At 35.1% G+C, this 20,771-nt stretch overlaps 1 protein-coding gene across 3 annotated transcripts in view; it reads right to left on the bottom strand.

Annotated features, from left to right (window-relative positions):
* NUBPL (NUBP iron-sulfur cluster assembly factor, mitochondrial) overlaps nucleotides 1-20,771 on the bottom strand; it is an 88,320-nt gene that overhangs the window by 11,738 nt on the left and 55,811 nt on the right. For 2 of the 3 annotated variants that reach the window (XM_074909856.1, XM_074909859.1), the window contains exons 8-10: nucleotides 11,403-11,488; nucleotides 5,607-5,727; nucleotides 1,628-1,710 (exon numbers count right to left, since the gene is read on the bottom strand). In XM_074909856.1, coding sequence (XP_074765957.1) covers nucleotides 1,628-1,710; nucleotides 5,607-5,727; nucleotides 11,403-11,488 — 290 coding nt within the window. The other variant, XM_074909858.1, reaches the window with a different exon arrangement.

The following is a 20,771-nucleotide window of genomic DNA, read 5'->3' as shown; positions in this document are numbered from 1 at the left end:
GGATAAAGGGAAATTCTTTTTCATTCTGTAGAGATTAGTGACATCTAAAAAACCCCTCATTCTCTGAGAATTATTATCTCACAGACACAGTGGCAGAGAATATTAAAAGTTTTCCCCAGTGTCACACATATTTGTCAATCTTTATTCCTCTTCATATTTAACTTAATTGCCACAAATGGTGCTTATAAGCCCTCCTTTCATTACCAAGAACATAGTCCAAGGAGGAACAGATGGCAACACAACAGACTTTCTTGTCTTTTTTAATTTTCAGAATGCTATCCTAAGTCTGAATTTTAGATTGATAGTCCTGCAGGCTACAGACTCTTGGTTATTATAGATTTCAGATACTGTGAGCCTTCCATCTTAGTTTGCTCAGTTGTTCTGCTTCAACTTCAAGCTAAGCCATGCATCTACTCAAACCTGCACAGTGCCGATCAAACTTCTCAGATAGAAACTACCATACGGATTATAATGATTCCTTTCCACAAGGATCTAGTCTCAAAATCACTACATTATTCCACAGAGGATCAGCATAGGCCTTGCATATTGCATTCAAAAATATGGCATTCAATTAGAAATCAACATGTCATAGTGCTGCTGCTTCTCTTTCAAAACAAAATGATGTATTACAATTTTAAGACTGACACTGTTCCTCTGGAATCCCAATCAGTATGTTAATAACACCAGATTAACACTGTTAATCCCCCTTTGTTTTTTTTTCTTTTAAAAGTGTGGGAAGGAAAAAAAAAATACCACAGCATGCACCTAGCAATCATGATATTAGAAAGGTTATTGATATTAGAATGTACCACAGGTACATTCTATCTTATCCCTAATTGATTCTATCATCTATTATCAGCATTAATCACTTTTTTTTTTATGGTAACATCTAAGCAACAGTTAAGAGTGAGGCTGCATCATGCCATATACTGTACAAACACAATGTGGCAGACAACACCCTGCCCTGTGGAGCCTGGCAGACAAACTCCAGCAGAGGAGAAAGAAAATACTAGCCAGGAAAATCATACTCTATCAGTGTTAATGAAGTTTTATATGTGCAACTGCTTTTCTTTACAGACTTGCATATTTGACTTCCACCACTTCAATAACTCTTATTTTCCTTTGGCAATAAAATGTTATGGTAAATGAACTGAAAAATCCATTTCTTCTTGTGTGTAAATTGCTCCACTTCCTGCTGAAAACAACCCAGGTACTGACAACACACAGGTTTTGTTACAAACATCTTTGGAGAGGACCCTTTGACAGTTTCCAGGCTCAACTACCAAAGGCTCAAACTGACAGTTTTAGAGCACCTACATTAGTTGCAAGGTCTCATGAGGCTTGACACTGACCTTCCCCTTCTCGGCATGCCAGAATCTGGATCAAATCTTCACTATTCTGAATGATTCAGACTAATTAACCAAAACCAAACCCACGGAGGCAGAACAGATGACCAGTATTCCAAAATGAAGGGCTTGACTTACTTGATGACACTACCCTTTTACTTTATTTCCCTAAGTTACATTCCAGTACACATTTCTTCTCAAACAGCAATAACAAGAAGCACTCTCTGTTTGCTTTTGGAGGAGGGCTTTTTATTGTTTTAAGTGCAGTGCACCAAACTTACGGCATCACTCTGAGGCTGCGAGACCACAACAGGCTGTCCTGAATCACACATCTCCCGTATATTAACATGCAGTGGAATGTCTCCTGTGTCAAAAAGACCAAGACACACATATGTGAAGACCTAATATTTATTTAAATGGTTCACTAAAATAGCCCTAAAGCAATTTAAAATCAAATTCCAGTTCAGTATATTCTTTGAATTACTTAATCTCAAAAAATTAGCATTTAAAATTATAATAGGCTGCAGTACAGTTTCTGTACATGTATAATGATTGATGTCAAACATATTCTGGATTTTTCATTCTCTGAATAGGAAGGACTATACTTTGTAGTCATTTATTAGAGAAGGCAGTTTGCTTTTTTGCCTTGAATACACAGAAAAACACAGACTGAAATACAAATTATTTTGCATATGTTAAAAAAATTGCTTGAGTGTTAGGCAAATGTTCACCATGCAACTTACTGTTCAGCCTATCTCCTCATTGTGTATTCTTTTCAGTGCTGTTTTAAGATTTTAATCACTGTTCAAAGACTTCTTTGAATACTTAATTTCCAAATAATAGCATTTGTTACTGTCCTTATTAGGCCTTGGATCCAATCAAAAGGTAAAACAACTATTCAGCTCAATTTTCTTTCCAATGGAAATCTTCTTTGTATTCTGCTTTTCTAACCAGTAGGGAACTGTCAGACAGGAAAGGAACACTTAAGGAGAATCAGTTAGCAGCCCTGTTCTGTTCTGAAACATACTTTCTGAAATAAGTTTTTCAGCGTTAAAGAAAATTTGAAGTTCCCATGTTTAGTTCATTGCTACATAGATTATTATGAGGTGAACTGAAGACCAACTTTCTTTTAATGGAAGATACAAATACATTTTACATCACGGATGGATGCAGACAGAACAGCTTACCTTAGTTCAATCTTGACTGGTCTCAGAAATGTATCAGTTTAATTGATACACTTTAGCAACCTTTATTTAACCCAAATCAAGGTCAGTGTAAATTACTGAAGTTCAATGTAGTCAGAAAAAGAAACATTAAAAAAACTGATTGAAAATTGACACAGTTTAAGAGATTAAAAAACAGAACTGAAAGCAAGAAGGAATACAAACAAAAACCCAAACAAATAGCAAACACAAAAGCTGTGGCTTTAGTCAGTTGAATCTCTGAAGAACTTGAACTTGTTACTTATGATGACTGTGGTCCATTTCAAATTTAATTGTTTATTTGTTTATCACAAATAAATTTCTTTACGCACAAAAGTCTGTTTATTCATTCATTCAAAAATATATTTAGGGGGTTCTTTGAAAGTTTTTTTAACCTTAAATGTTCTTAATAGAATAACAATAACTTTGTATATCTCCCAGAAGTTAGTTCCTACCATTGTTTTATGCAGAAACTAATCTTCACCTTTTCCCCAAGATGTTCTGTTAATGAAAAAATAGTAACAATCTCAGAGAATTACAAAAAGAACTGCCCTACTACAAAACGGCAGCCTCTCTCTTCCTCATATTTATAAAGATGTGCTGATTCTACAGGAGCGTAACAGAACTTGTATGAGAAAACATGCAAGTCAGAAGACAAAGGAAAATGCAATCTTAATTTTTTTAAAAAATCAAAAACTTATAAAGACAGCAAAAGCATAAAGACAGCAAAAGCATCTACACAGTTGTTTGGGTGATAAGGGCTTGAGGAAGATGAAGTTTTTGCACTTCACTACAGAATGCAATGGGAACTTGCCACTGTACATTATTTTGATACTAACAATTATTGCTGACTGCAAAGAAAGGGTGAGTGCTGAGAATAATTTGAATTTATTGTATGAAGTAAAAACGAAAATAATTTTTAAAATCTGAGAGTCATTTTTGCTGGTTCTACTAGCAGATACATTTTTAAATGTTAGGAAGTGCAAAGGTCAGGATGGAATTGTACAGAAATCATCATCTTAGTATTATGTATATCAATGGTACAGCTTTCTGGTCACAGTTATGGTTATCAAACTTTTAAAAAAAGCAAAACAGGGGAATTCCAGAGACAGGAAGAGAAACAATCTGCAGCACAAAGTCTCTCTCACAAACTTTGGTACACTTTCCTTTAGGGAACAATAAAAATACGAGGCAATCAAAAGTATATCAAATAACTACACTCAAAGATGTACTGGCAACTGCAAATTGTCTTCTGTCACAAACAAAATAAAGGAGGTATTCAGTATTATTAAAGGCAGCCGATTCTGAGCAACTAAAAGGAAAATACTTTTCTATCCTGCACAGTTAGCTTGCAGAATTTATCAGATTTTATCACAGAAACTAAAACCTTGTCAGGTTTCACAAGAGGACTAGGTGCTTAGCTGAACAAACAGAACAGCCACAGGTATTGCGAAATATAAGCAAAATAAATTTAGAAATACTAACTTTAAATATATTTTTTTATATATATATATATATATATATATATATACACACACACACACACACACATATAAAAGTTCTCAAGGCTTTTGGGCAGAATTCAAGTTAACACCGGGATACAACTTCCATTTGGGATAGATTAATGTAAAATCCATAAGCAGTAATTTTTGTAATACCATACGGTGTTATTATATAATGGTCATCCCTGGAAGGAGGAGCATACTAATCAGATCAAGTACTATAATTCTAAATTTAACCCTTGGGGTATTGATCTCAGTCTGATCTTTCACTGACAGTTTGAAAGTAAACTTCACGATGGTTTTCTTCATGCATCTCATCCATTCCTTGCAAAACATGTAAATTTCTCACATCACTCCTAATTAAATACAGTCACAATCAGTTCTGCCCTCCTGGGGAATAATAAAAAAATCTATGGGCCAGTGGCATGGCACATGATTTGTGCCTGTGTATCTAAATGCATGTTTGATTCAACTGTTTGCAGAGGATTTGCATCCATCCACATAACCCAGGGCTGTAGAAGTCCCCCTGGGCTCTGATCACAACTCATTATATATTCAGAAAACTAAAAGATAGCCCAAAAGCATGTCTTTAATTATGTGTTGACTTGCTATCTTAAGTTTATGTCAGACCTTGATGTTTCTGTGTTGATCTTTCTAAGTGAGCTTCCTGGTTCTTTTTAATGAATTAGCTATGGAAAATCGTCAAGATAATTATAGTAATACATGGAAACACATCATTAGCACATGCAATTATTCCATTTACCAACTTAATTACGCTGTGTTATATTCTGTAATTTTTTCTTTTTACTGACAGCACAGGTTGAAATATGCCTTTTTAAAATATCAATGTGTATTTTAAAGATCAATGTATATTTTAGCTTATAGGCATGCCAGATTGTTTAATCATGGTTAATTTTTGTTTTCAATAAAGATAAATTTTCTTTTGAAACAACATTTTGCAATTCAGCATATTCTTTTAATCTCAACACTTAAATACAATCACTACAGTCTGCTTGCTTCCATACAAGAGTCAAGATATCTTCATATGGCCATAAACCCAACTGCTTTAAGGGACTGCATTTCAAATTACTATATCTATTTCAAGATGTAACAACTCATTTCATTTAAATGAAATAAATGAGAAAACTTCTATTGACATTAATGGATAGAGTTTAGGTCTGGTTTAGAAGATCAAATAGAATTCTTGGTTATTTGTAAAAATTTTTGTATGATCAATAACATAATTAATTTCAGGTAATATACCACATCGATATCAAAACAATTTATCTTCTGGATTGTTTTTAAATCAAAAGAGATTTAAGATGCAATTTAAGAATTTTCATATCCAGTCCACATCCTATTTATAAGAATGATCCTGGCAAAGAACAGAGCATACAAAAATGGTGACATTCAACTACCTTAGTTATTAGTTCTTTTATAACTGAACACTGTCTGAATATAGAATAATCTAGGATTATGCAATTCCATATTTCAGTTAATGCTTCCCTCATGCATGCCACTAGATCTTTCTTCAAAAATCATTTCTATAGTCTTACCTAAAAAATCCAATTCAAGGGTTTTTGCTAGATCTCTTACACCATTCGCTCCAAAAATGTGTGTCTCGTGCTTACATTTGGGACACTGGAAAACACTCATATTTTGAACCAGTCCTAAAACCTGTTAAAGTAAAAGAAAGGAATATTCAAGCCTGAGAATCAGCATCAGTATTTCCATTATTCATCTCTGACAATAAAGAAGAATCAGCAAAGAATTGACAAAGAGTACTCGTTTATAATGGGAAGTAGCAGTAATATTACACTCATTAACATGATTATCAACTCTTATTAGTCATTTCAATTGCATTATCATTTGTGCATTATTTCAAGTTTTTCACATTTATACCTCTCAAAGATTAACAAACTTATTTGTAACAAAAAGTACCTCTTGTACATGCCTATCTTTCCAAGGACTCTCCATGGCAATATTTCATTTTTGAAATCAGAATACTGAAAGAATTTTCATGTTGTCTTTCATATCTTTGTCATTTGCAGTTTCAGGAAACAAACCAAAACACACCATTACAAGACACGACACAATCAGACATGCTTTTAAGATATTTTTGTAAGTTATCCTGTAGGGAAATGTTTTCAGAAAGAACCAGATTTGTTATTCTTCTGAAGAGCAGAAACACGTTTTAAAGATCAAACAAAAGAAATAATTATGTTAAACTAAGTATCAAAAACCACAACATAAAAATCTAAGAAACACATAGTAGGTACCTTTCTGTTGATGCCAGGTGTTCAACATCATTCTTGAAAAATATGTCAAATGAAAATTTGCCAAATCATGCATACAAAAAAATCTTTCACAATGTACAATAATGCTAATGATAGCATTGATCTCTTTTTATTCACCTAGTAAACTTTTTCTCGAAAGTGATGAAAACAGCAGCCAAACACTACAGGGTGAAAGCTTGTACTCATTGGCAAATCAGCAGAAGACCTGCTTTATGAGATTCCATGTTACAATATTTCAATTTAAAATTTAGTTATCTATGTATCATGCACACTATGGCCAAGTTTTAAAAATATTAATACATATTTTCAAGTGCAAAAGTCTGTTATTTACTTTGTAGCGTTTTTTACTTTTAAATTTCCCCAAGCATTCTACTTTTGTGCTTGAACAAGCTGGCCTAGTTATTAGGACAGTAACCTATCCACTATGCTAACGAAGCATATCTAAAAGGATATACCAGTGTTCAATGCAAACAACAAAGATTAAGCTATTTAATTAAGAGTGAATGTACAACTTTGGGAGGCAAAACTGAAAATAAAAAATTTCCTTAGATCTAAGCTAAAAATGATCAAAAGATGACCATCTGGGTTTTTTTTCTATACAACCATAATGTGTTTCACACTACTTTCTAAAAAGTCTTCCTTTACTTGTGTAAAACTTTCAGAGGGTTTAAAGCAAGGGATATTTTAAGAAACAGTAGCAACAACAGCAAAAAATTACCTACTTTCAATTTAACACCACAAACTTTCCTCATTTTCTACTCTTTCCCAGGGACTGCCAGAGGAGCAAGAGGAACAAGTTTCTATTTACTGGCACATTATTACATGTAATTTTCTCATCCAGTTCTTAGTTTAAGAGAGACATGAAATACTACATGTCTAAGGGTACAAAGTGCAGGGATGGTAAAAAGGGCTCTCTACAGCCACTGTCTTCTACTGATGACCTCTGGGCAGCTGTTCACCCTGCTCTCCTTGAACTGAAATCATGGAATTTTCACTGTGTTGGTAAATTGCAGAACAATGGAAGGAATACTATCTGGCAAAACAAAAATAGCTTTTTAACTGGGATACAGGGAAGCCATTTTCTGCAGCACAGGAAAGAAAGATAACTTGACATTTACACTTTAAATTAATTAATCAATCTTCAGGTATCCTGGTATCTGAACTTTCTGTTCTCCTCAAAGTAGTCATACAATATTCATGGTTCAGCAAATTCATAATCAAAGAAAAAGTTATGTGGTCTACTATTGTTTTGTGAATAGTTAAGGACTATTACAGCTGTTTTGTTAATTCTTTGGTAACCTACTAAGTCCTTCTGCCACAGTTAATGCAAATGCTGAGATTCAGCTGTATTCCCAATGCTGTTTCAGTTTGAGAGGTCTTACTCACTGTGCTTTTTTGTCTTCACCAAATTTTACTAAAAGCAAATGACATTTCAGCATTACACTATAATTTCTATTTTTTCAGTGTTGTTCCTGTCAGGCAATAAGTAGTGCATATTTATTAATATATAAATTATTCTTCTGGAATATGAAGCATTTAAAAAAATATTAAGTTGCCAATTAGAAACACTAGGTTTAACATAGAATCTGTGCAAAAATACACAAAAACTTTCGTGCTGAAGTGTATTTTTAACATGGGTATTTCTGGATATATATATACACAGAAGGAAAAGTTCACTATGATCTTCAGGAGCTTTTAAATCTACAAAGTAATAGGTCTTGCTAATGAAGTCAGTAATAACTCACATTTCTCTGCTCAAATAATAATAGAACTGGAATAGGTTCAAAGCAGCTGTTAATGTCTACACAAACTACCTCCTAAGTATGCATGAATCCTATTCTAGTCCTTAGTGAGATCCTTTCACAGCGAATTTGGCTCAATAATGATACGAAAACTAGTATGATGAGATACATTGCAACACAGGAACTAACCTATAGTAGCAGAGGTAAGTATAGATATAATGCACAGAACTAAATTTCATTTAGTCAAATCATTTTTTTAAACGGTGAAGAGACATCTATCAAGAAATATCAGGAAATGAAGAAACTTTTCATTATGAATTATCCGCACACACACTGTTTCTGAATGTTTACGTATTTCTTATGCTCAATTAACCTTTTGATTACGCAACAAATCGTGCCAAAATCCAGATATACTATCTCCTAAGTTAAAGAAAATACAGTGAGAAAACAAAAGCCCTCTGTCTTTACACAAGGAGACAATTCCTGAGAAACCCACATAAGTCGTTCAACTTTCTTAAGGACGGATGGTGCAGAGGCCCAACTCCAACCTGACAGGGACTGGCATGGTCAGGGTTACAGTTCCACAGTCTGCCACCAACTTCCTACATAGTCATTAGTCAATCACCTGATGTTTCAGTGCTTCAAGTAAATGTGCACAATAGTATTTTTGTCTTCCAACCTTTTGTCTTATAACTAGCAATTTTGGGGTCTAATGTCTGCTTCCAATGTGAAGCCATAATCTTGGCTGGGTGCTTTGGACGCTGCAGAAATACCAGTAAGTGCATAGCCAAATGAACCAATTTTAGTACATCTTAAAAGGAAACACACAGCTGAGTTTACATAAGCAGTTTTTTGAAACCTGTGAAATCCACAACATAACCTTCCAATTCAAGGAAACTACCAGAGAAGTTGCAGATTTAACTAAAACCCTGTCTTTTTCTTTCACGGATACGACTGATAAGATAAACCATACTGAACTAAACTCAATTTCAGCAGGTGAAAATAGGCAATTTTTTCCTAAATACTCAAGTTATTGTCTTTTTGTCACCTGCCCAGAGCAAGCCTCTGGGATGCATGAAAACGATGACCAAACTCACATAATGGGTGAGAATTCTGAAACTTGTTGTGATAGGACTCAGCATCACTTTGCAAATGCCTTCCTTACCAGGTGTGCTCCACTGCACAAGAGATGGCACTCTTCTTCTAGTGACTGTGTCCTAAGACTGAAAATAAAACCTTTGCATTGTAATCCTGGTTCTAACGCTGACTCTCACTGCATGCTTTTCATTAGTTCCTTCAGTCATTCTACTCTAATATTAATGCAGTAAAGGACAGTGTCAACAACTGTGACTTTACTGTTGGAATACTACATGTGTCGTTTGAGTCTTTGATAAGTAATGACTGGGGGTGAGGGGAAGGTGGTGTATGTATGCTTGTATGTACAAGAGAGAGACTCCAGTGTATTAAATACAAACAAGCATACTCAAAGACTCAGAGCACAGCAACCTATGGACTCTGGTTCTTTGAAAAGTAGACTCTTTGCAAGGGCGTTTTTAAAGATTAAAGATTTTAAAGATCAGATTTTTTTAAAGATCAGTCAATTATGTAATTAGAGTATGCAATTTTAGCACAGACCCACAGATTCCACTTCTTTGATATAAACCTCAGGTTTGAAGTTATCCATCAAAAATTACATAACCAAACTTTCTTTAGATCCTCAGATTTAGTTGTCACTTAGAAATGTAATACATAGGCAGGAGCTGCTTTAACACTGAAGTAAATGACACATCTGTACTGATGTACATATAAGGTTAGAATAAAATCAAGCAGCACCATGAAAAAGGTAAGACCTGATGACTGGTTCAAGCGCATTCAAACTCAGTATCTGGTGCAAAAGCTTCACTGTGACTTTTCATTTGATTTAGAAAGATCTGAAAAGACCAACAAATCAAAATAGACGATATTTAATATCTTACCTATACCACTAGTCTAATTAATAGCAACAAAGTCCATCCTAGAATGCATGATTTTCTTAGAGGCCATTCTTTTCAAAGAGCATTGAACAAAATGGGCTTAGAAAGATCTTGGTAAATTGTCATTAAATCAAAAGGAAAATTCAGCAAAGTACTAGCTTGAACACAATTTTATTTGAGGAAAATAATTTTGCATCATTTTAGCAAACCCACACATAAAATCAAAACATAACATTCTGTATGTTATTCTTCTGTTATATATATATTTGCTTTTCTTCCAGTAGTAAATGATAAATGCTACTATACTTTCATTTGGGTGCAAATATGCTTAAGGAATAGTTAACAATCAGGAATTTATCAGTGTATTTCTTTTGTTGAGCTATTTCATACTTTGAAACAAAAAGGGAAAGCAGTCACTTCAAGGTTTCCATTGCATTTTTTAAATTAACAAAGCACTAGCTATGAAAAACATTTCCTTTCTAATAAAGAGTAGAAGCAGCCTTCACACAGGTAATCAATAAAACACCTTTTTTAAAGTACAGTAAATGGCTTTTTTTCTTTACAGTTTAAGATAACTAAGCATTTCAGTTTATATTTTCTCATCAACTGCACATTTCAAATGAAAAATTAATCTCTTCATGAACAAACTCTAGAGTATAACAGTTACTTAGCAACTTGTAGCACACATAGAAAATATCGAGTCAAAGATGTCACCCTGTTTAATATTTTCTCCCAATTCATATGAATATTGTGGATATCTTTAAATTTTGCATTTCCCAAACAAGCAAGCTACCATATAAGAAACAAATCTTATGAAGAATCGAAGTGATACAGACAGCCTTCTACCTGTCATGACAGTCATGGAGCCCTTCAAATGGAAAAGTGGTCATTAGGTATGCACATATCTCCCCCAAAACACCTATTTCCTTCTTAAAATGTACAAATATATGATTTTTCCATATTTCAAGAAATTTTAGATTTTAAGCTCCAACACAGACAGTGCTGAAGAGGATATATAATGAGGCTATAGTAAGACAGTATAATTGGAAAGCATACATTACTTCATAAGATACTCTGGTTAGCAGTCTGATCCATTCCAGATGATTAAAGAAATTGATTTAAATCAAGTACTATTATGACCTCAGTCTGGGAAAATTCTTTCCTTTCTGTCAAGTCAAGCTCCTGTTACTGATATAAGATGGATTCTAATTTTTAGATTTTTTTTAAAGAAGAATTTTATCAAGTGATGCCTGAATGGTTTGATCACCTATTGCAGTATATGGAAGTTTTTTTACATTTTGGAAAACCAATCTACTGGTATTTTTAATATAGAAGCTTACAGGTACATGGACTTTTCTGAACATTTCAGCTCCTTTGCGCGCATCCAACAAAGCCACATCTTGAGGAGTGGAGATGATCACAGCTCCTGGGAAAAGAAAACATGAAATACCATTAAAATTTGTATTATTAACGATAGTATTAAATATTTTGACTATTTAGTACATGTTACTAAATTCAAAGTAGTCACACATTTATATGCTTTTTTTTTAATTAAGAAAATTATTCTAAATTTTTACTATGCAATGACAAAAATAACTGAGATGTGATATGGAGTGATAGAAATCATTCAGATATTTTCATGGTAGAAACCATTATTATTTTCTAAATGAGAATATTGATCTAGCTGTCACACGACCATGGATAGAAGACAACATGGTCCATATGCTGACAGGCTGAAGAGCTGGTACTGTGCGAGTATCTACACAGTAACTGTCTCATGCCATAATTACATTTGGAAGCTTTTGATTTAACAATAAGCCTTGTTCTAAAATCAAGAGGCAGCTGCCTGTAACCAGACTGTTGCTTTCTGAACCTGCTACACTTTCTGATACAAGCGTTGACAGGCACAGTCTTGAAACATGTTACACTAGACACAACACCAGTGTGTCTCTATGAACGGTACCACAACATAGGAGGCCAACTCACACACACTTGCAATAGATTTGAAAAAGGTATAGTATTGTTCACTGTTCAGACATGGCTGCAGGTTACCCAATAATCAGTACTCCCCAGAGTTATTAAGCATATATAAACCAGCTAGAGCCCTTTGTCAAAGGTTAGATTCTAAAGTAAGCCTACAGGTTACTATCTTATACTGTCCTATATTATTTCTTGATTAATACAGCCTGCAAAACCAATATAGACTTTATAATATTCCACATCACTTCACAAAGAGCATCTTCTTGCATATACTCATGGGATTCAAATATTACTTCTTCAAAACTTGCATCACAAAACTGCTCATGCTTGTCCCTATTTTAGAAAAAATGCAATGTAAAAGAGGACATTACTAGTCAATTGATTAGCTCTGGCTTCACAGTGACCATTCAGTCTCCAAAGTATCTGTTATAAAAATACCCCTGAAGAAGCACGTTAAGCCAACCTTGCACAAGAAATTTATGCCAAGCTTCAAACTAACAGAAATTACAACAGACAATTTTAGATGCATGGGAGAGAGTTTCCTACCAGGCCTGCAGTTCCCAACCCTTGGCGTACATGGCAAATGAAGAAGTGGGTCTATTTCCAGAGGCACACACACTGGCACTGCTGGCACGGGCCAGCACTCTGGGAATGCTCCCGGCTCCGGCAGCGTGGGGACAGAGAGCCCCGGCCCTCATGCCGGGTCCAAGCTGGCCGCCAGCTTGCCTGCCTGACGGCCAGCCGTTTCCAAACACGGCCTGACAGCGCATTTCAGTGTTGTCAACCAGCGTTCTTAACCTCTAATTTGTGAAAGAAAAATACAATCTGGCACCTCGCTCCTGAAAAGCTGCCAATCCCTGCCTTACATAATATTAGACACGTCCAAAAACTGAACAACATATGTGATGTACTAAGCAAACGCAATTTCCCTATTGTTCCCTAAAACTCTGGCATCTGAACAATTCGCTGCTTTTCCCAAGCCACCCTGTTTCCTATGTCATCACAAAGAATAACGTGGAAGCCTTTCAGTTACAGCCAAGTCACCTTACCTCCTCATTTCACTAAGTGTAGGGTTACACTTTACAGTTGCAATTGAAATTTAAGGCTAATTCCACAAAATGAATGCACCCTTCCCTAAAAGCACAGTCCACAGTTAAGCAATTCAGAGTCAATGTCCTCCAGTTTTCTTCGTATTTATAAAACAAAGATCTTTCAATACATGGACAAAATGCTTGTTACTGCTTTCATTTCAAACAAAGCTGGAAATTCGTGTCTTATTTGTATACACTCGTGTTAGTTGTCTCACACTTTTGTTCAAACTCTTCTCTGAAGATCCTGGCTCAGCATTCCCTGAATGTGGATATTAGCTTCTACCTAAGAACTCAACAAAACTGAAGACTACATTTTCTAGTCCATTATTAGTTTTTTCAAGAATTCAATAACTGGCACAGCATGAAGGACAGAGACTATGCACAATGAAAAACCCCACTAGAACCACAAGCAGTTTATCCAAGAGATATTTTTGACTAACAAATTCTCATCCAAAGGAAAAACGCTAAAATGGCAAAAAGACCCAATGGCAGAGTGCAGAGTTCAGGCTGCTGCAAACATCAACTCCCTGTATGAAAAACTCTGGCTTCTGAAATGTATCAGTTAGAACTATGCATGTGGACAACTTCCATGGCTTCTTCCGCAGAATGAAAGCCAACATGAAGCTGCTGCTGAGATTGCAATAGAAGTGTCGCTCCTATTTTCCTTTTCACTCTGAGCTGGATTACAGACAAAATTTATTCACAGCCAGCTTGTACTGACATATATCACTGCCCTTTGAAATAAGTATCTTTTCTCTTTCTTTGGTACAACTGCCAGCCCAGCAAACCCAACCTGAAGTTCAAGAATTCAAATTATTAGCAGCATTATTTCCTTCACTACCAACTGAATATGGTAAATTAGACTTTTCATGGTGCTCTCCTCCCTGAATAAGTTTGCATATGTTTAATTCAGAATGGGATTCAAACGATGAGCAAGAAATAACACAACCCACACTTTCTTTGCTATCTTGGCTCTATATGGTTAACAGGAATATCAAACAGTAGTTATTTTGATCAATAAAGTAATGAAATACGACTGAATTCGTGCACACAGCATGTCTCTTGAAGTAATACGTGCAATGTTTAAACAAGCCTCTGTCTGAACGAGGCAAACTAAGGCTGACAAATTGAATAGAGAAGTTGCAGAAACTATAATGCTATCACACTGCACATTAAAACATACTACAAATTCTATGCTTGCAGCTGTGTGCAGAAGAATAATTTCTGTGCCTTAAGCATACTAAGGATATCTTAAGTTGAGCATATTTAGGCTTAACTGACATGTCTACTTATTCATGCACTCCATTTATTTTTGTAACTTCCCTATATTTCAGCTGACAAAAAGATGATGCGTGCTGCATTAGTAAAAACTATGCTAACTATATTTTTAATCCTTAGCATACATAATATATAAAGACAGAACTAACAGTAGCCTGTAACACTGATGTTTGCCTCTCTTTTTTAACTCCAGGTTCTTAATCCTTAGTAAAAGTAAAGTGTGCCTACACACTGGTACTCACCCATCTGGTGGATTGGTGTTAGGAGATTATAAGTGCTGAAACTGCCTGTATTTTCTGTGAATACAAAATCACCTATATTCTCTTCATCACAAAGGTTTGCATTAGATGCTCTGAGTTACAAGGCATAAGGTGGAATCTCTCCAACCTGAGCTATAGCCAATCTGTACCCAAGCAAAAACCAGGCAGGTCTAAAAAGCAGCAGTTTAGAAAGTCTACCTTAGGATGAAAAGGATCCCTCTAACATATGAAAAGGATCTCTCTAACATGTTACTTTTCCGTCCGGTGTCTTCAAAGACAGACTTTAGAACCAGGCTACGTGCATCTCATCCAGACAGGCGATTAAGGACCTCTCCGCACACAAGTATTAGACTGTGTCTTGTATCACCCTGATTCTTACTAACTCAACAAATAGTGCCACCCCAAAACCTGTGAAGTGTAACTGACCAGAAAGACTGAAAAACAGAGGATAAAGACACAGAAAAATATACTGCATTTTTCTAATAATTGCATCTGCTGACTGGCAGTCACTGAACACTCTTGCATAAACCACATTCAGGCCTCAACGCAGCTGTGGATGGCCTGACCTGACCACACCACCCATGCACTTTTTTTTTTTTTGCTACCTTTTCCACTGCATGAATTTCGAACTTTTAGGTGAGACTTTCAAGTTATATATAGCCTGGTGAATCTGAATATTCTCTCCTGTGGATTCTCTTCAGAGTCCCTCTCACCTTCTGGTAGATTTGTTACTTCATAGGTAAAATGCACCTACAATTATGGATAGTTTTCACTTGAAGATGCAGAACAAGATCTTGCTAGAACAAAGACCCCTGTCTATGCTAGAATTTCAGCTGGTGATGATTACATTAACATTAAAAAACTGTCCATCTCCTTGGATAAACCTTGTAAAGAAGTTCCTTTAGCTTTTGAGTGTGACATCTCATTACAACTACCAACTTAAAAGAATCACTAGCATGATTTTTCCCCTAAAGGATCCTTATTTGAGGCTCGTAATATAGCTCAGAACTGTCCCAGTGGCTGGATCCTGCTGTGTCACACCTCCAGCCTGCTTGCTACCTTCTTCTTGGAGGAGTCTTTGAACAACTGCTCAGACAGTATATGTTTCCAACAGCCACACGTCCTCTTCTGCCCACAAACTAGTGGGTAATTAGAGACTGGGACACTACTGCCTTGCTCACATGAAAAGAAGACATAAATCTTAGAGCAAGCTTCTTCTTCCTGGCAAGACAAACTGTCAGTGAAACCACTGAGTGAAGGAATATCACAACCTGGCTAAAGCTGTCACCCTGAAGTTAAACTGCCCTCATCTAACTGATCGGTAAGTATTCTAACATCCATTTCACACTAGATCACATGGAGAAAGACGGGAAAGACAGCTCTCATTGTGTTAAAATGTTTGGTTTTGGTCATGGCAAACTGAATACATGTGTCACACTAATACAATTTACAAAGCAGTGTTTATTCAGCAAAGGAGAAACACTTGTACTAACATCTGTGAACAAGCATTATTTGCAAAGTATAGGCATAAACCAAAAAGCTACTACCCTCACAAACACTCTGACACTTTCCACTTTTCCTTAGCATTTTTCTGCTCCACTCCATTCCACATCCTGCTTTCAAGGGCATTTGCTAATCATGTCCAGATTATAATGATTATAATAAGCATTGTACTAGGCAAGGGCAAAGTCCAAATAGTCTATTTTGACAAATGAGTATGATTTTTTTTTTAAAACGAGAAGTCCTAATCCAAAGAAGAGGACTGGGTAAGAGTGATCTCCTACAGAAAAAAGACAATGCTGAGACTACTTCAATTACCTCCAAAACCCATTCTGTTTTTCACTTTTTTTCCCCCAGAGGTGGAGGTGGTAAGGGGCAGATTTAAACACTTATTTTTTCATAAAAAATAGCTAGAGGAGAGAATGTAGTACCATTATTCATATGGATTTCTCTCATCTTTTGCAACTGTCAGCTGAACACTATGCTCGTTTATTCTTCCTATTCAGAATAATTGGTCTAAAAAAACCAAGGCAATTGCAGCTAACCTAGTACTTAATGTACACTTAGCCACTGTTGCCAGACCTCAGAGAACCTCAGTTTTCAAAGCCTCTATACTTCACAGCTTTCTTCCCCAATACCTGGAAACTATTTTTCAGGAATAATAAAATTTAAAGACCTTGCACTGAATATACTATCACTTCAGCTTGGACAGACAATGTATGTTAAATCAATCTCCATGAGCCAAGAGTTAAATTTAAACTTATATTGGAAGAGTGTGAGGCATTAATGTAGAAGTTCATACTGTATTTTGGCCTCTAAATTAAGTTCACAGAGTCTACTGAGTCTGACACTTCATAATGAAGTACCAGAGCGTCCAAAGCTAAGATAACCCTGATGATAATTTGCATTTGTCAACTACATTTTTTCTGGCAACAGAAGCAAACTATTTCAGCATACAAATTCTATTTGGATGAATACAAAGAACTATTTTTAAATCCCCACTGGTGTGACTAAGTTTTTTTTGTTTTTCAATCTATCCTAAATCTACATCTTTCTTTTCCTGCAGTTATTTAAAATATCAAAATACAGCATGAAAAAGTAAATCTACATAAAAATTTGATATTAAAAATATTTTCCATTCAAAAATAGATCAAATAAAATTTACTATTACCCAGATGACTTCACAAAATATCTTCAAAAATTTACTGTAGAAACTGATGATTTACCTCCTCCACAGAAGAAGAAAGCAAGCTCAGAAATGGTGAAAAACATTGTGTATTATTACTAAACTATAAGGAAAGAAGATCAGATGCCTTGCAACTGTAATTTGCATCAAAGTAAGAGATATTCAACATGGGGCAAACAGACACTTACACAAAGAGCAATGACAGAATACAGATACACCTCTCATCTTAGACTGTATGCTACATGCAACTTGCACTGCAGCGCTGGGGTTTTTTTGATCATTTCTCTTCAGAAAAGACAAGAGAACTGCACCATACCTACTCAGCTTGCAATTTCGGTTAATTTAAAAAGACATCTTTATCTCACAAAACCCAACTCTTTTTCATGCTAATTCACGCACAGTTCTATAAAACCTAAACAGTATTATCTTTTTTAAAATCTGATTTTAAATTCTCCTTTTGCTGTTTTTAATGCTCATTTCTGAACCCTCTACTCATCATCTGGAACTTCCTGTTCTTGCACATCATTATATGTTGAGACAGGATCTGGTTCTTCTAAGTCCCACATACTGCTATAAAACAGTTGTGTACAAGGCTACACCCTGGTCTGTGGGACACAGACATAAGTATGTCACATTTCATTCAGAATTTCAAAATGAGAACAAGGTGGTGGCATCCCTCTACTCTTTCATCTTCAATATATATCTGAATAGAAATAAGACTTTTAATGCTTAATCAGTAAAGACTGTAATAGGTTTGTTTGGGGTTTTTTTAAAACCTATCTATCAAAATACTGCTGTCAAAAGAAACCCTATTAATTACAATTCTTTGAAAATTCATATTTGAAGTAATAAAAACTCCCTTGTAAGTATTTCATCCTTATCTGAAAATGGCATTCGGAAGTTAATTAATATCTACATATTGCTGAAAGATGCAAACATTAGGAAAAATTAGACCATTTATAGGGTAAGGCAATAAAAAGATGGTAGAAACTCTGTAATGTGTTGATTTTAAATCTAAAAGGTGACCAAAGTCATTCCCTGTATGACTAGCAATGGCAATGCTACTGCTTTTATAGAACTTGAAAAAAACATAAAATAGCATTCACATTGCTTTTACTTCACTGATCTTGTTTGATTGTCTTTTCTGATTCTTATTAAAAGCCTTTTTAGAGTTTATTACTATAAGATGATAATGATATATGCTTTGTGTGTGGGGAAAAAAAAAAAGTTACTTCCAAAAGGTGGTAAAATTAAGAACACTGAAATAAAACACGAAGCCTTTTACCTTTAGGTCTCCTGTATAAATACAGTTCAGTCCAATGCTCACTACTGCAGTTATTAAAAGATTGTTCAGTAAGATGTAAAATTATTTGGTTGTCTCCGTCCACTTCCTACTGGACCGGTGTATATTTCTAACGATTTTCACTGTCATGGGATCTCAATATCCAAATAAAAGAGTGATATGACAAAGTTTAGCAAATGAAACAATTCCTGTCTTAATCTGGAGTCGGTTCTGTCAATTGAAACAGTGTCAGTCTCCAGAGCTGTCAAGCTGTCACACTTCACTAATGCAGACTTCACTTTAACATTAATAAAGGGCAGTAGACAGCCTAGTTTATTTAACAGTCAGCTTCCACAATGCAGTTTCTCCATGAGGAAGAAACACTTGTGCAGGGCTCCAGGACTGCCTCTCAAACAGAGATGCCCATGCTACTGTTCACACAGCCTTCACACTGTAAAGGGAGAGAATAATAAACTTCTCTCCCAGCCTTTAGGGATGCTAATCGTCCATCTCAATACAATTTTTAAAATTATCAATTATAAACAATTATTTAATTTCTCGATTTAGCAACTAGGTAATGCAAAGGAATCACAGGCCTTATTCTTCATGATATCATTAATTTACACTATATCTTTATATCAAACATCATAATGTCATCTGAAACCCCCTATGTTTTAAAAGCTGGAAAACATGTAAGGATGCTTCAAACTTTCCCAAGCATGTATGGTCAACACATTATAAAGAACCCACTTCTGGACATCTCATGCAAAAGATGAAACAGAGCAACAAAGTAAAGAAGTACAACTAAATACAAACTACGTAACAACAGACCATAAACAAAGCCTTTTTCTCCAGACTGACCCTGGACTTCTATTTGGAAAGCAGACTTGCATCAAAGAAAGAAGGGGGGGTTGAACAGAAATATATCACATTTTCAAGCTATCGTATCATTTCCAATCTACTAGTTTGTCAAAGAATGACTGCAACACGAGAAGAGTTATGGATTATTAAATAATAATATGCTAAATAAGATGCATCTCTTTGTAAGGTGGCTAAGAATAATAAAAACCAAAAGTCACAGTAGTTTCATTTTTCATCTTCTTTTACAGAAGGAAATGTACCCACACAAAACTGTCACTCCAGCTGAAGTTGTGTGAGGCCAATATTCTCTTTAATGACAAACAGAATTATATGACATATTTTGTTCTGTTGCTTTTACCCATTAGATATTGCTCTAATCTCTTTCTGACTCAAGAAAATTATGGTACCTGCAGGATAAAAAAAGCCTTCTAAAATTAAAACCCAATACCATTTCACACATACTATCAGTCCCTCTCTTATTGTCAGATGTTTCAATGCTACAGGTTTTCATGCCTAATCTGGGCAAATACACCCCAAGCTAAACACCTTTACCAGTGCTCTTTCCCACACACAGACAAATCTGTAAGTAGCTAGCAAAAATACACGTGCAAGTTTTGAAAATTTATTTAGAAACAGAGTAAAAATGTTCTACACTGTCTATCCCTAGAAAGCCATAGATAAATAATGAAGAAACCGTAATGCAAATACTGTATCTCACATATGCATGCATGCAAATCAAAGTACAACTTTCATGAAAACCAGATAATGCACTTCTAAAACTAAGTTATATATGCTGTGTCTGAGGAAAAAGAGAGAAATTATGCCACTAATACCATGACTGTTCAAGACATCCTCAAAGGATAAAGAAAGAACAAGAGAACTGGAGAGGAAACAGAATGGCACAACACCAAATACTTTCTGTAAAAAAATAAAAGACAATACACAGCTTAGAAACATGAATTGCAAATAAAAAAACCACAGGTTTCTGACAATCATATGGAAAACTAATGAAAATCCTGAGTAAAAAATATTTACTCTTAATTCTTCACTTTGTTACACCTACACAAAAATGAGGACATTGCACTCCTTAACAAGAAAATCCAGCTTTTTTTTTTAAACTTGTTTCTCTTCTGTTAACATCTAATAAGACATAAGTATTATGAAGAAAACTGTCTAAATAAGGTTTCAATTTATGAATGTGGTGTATCAGTGAGAAAGATCTTGTGACCTTCTACAAACAGACCTCAGCAAAACTTAGAAGAAATACAGGA

The sequence above is a fragment of the Athene noctua genome, chromosome 6 (assembly GCF_965140245.1).
Source record: "Athene noctua chromosome 6, bAthNoc1.hap1.1, whole genome shotgun sequence".
In the NCBI taxonomy this organism is placed as follows: Eukaryota; Metazoa; Chordata; class Aves; order Strigiformes; family Strigidae; genus Athene; species Athene noctua.
The sequence above is the reverse complement of the archived record's forward strand: the minus strand, read 5'-3'. Positions and strand labels throughout refer to the sequence as shown.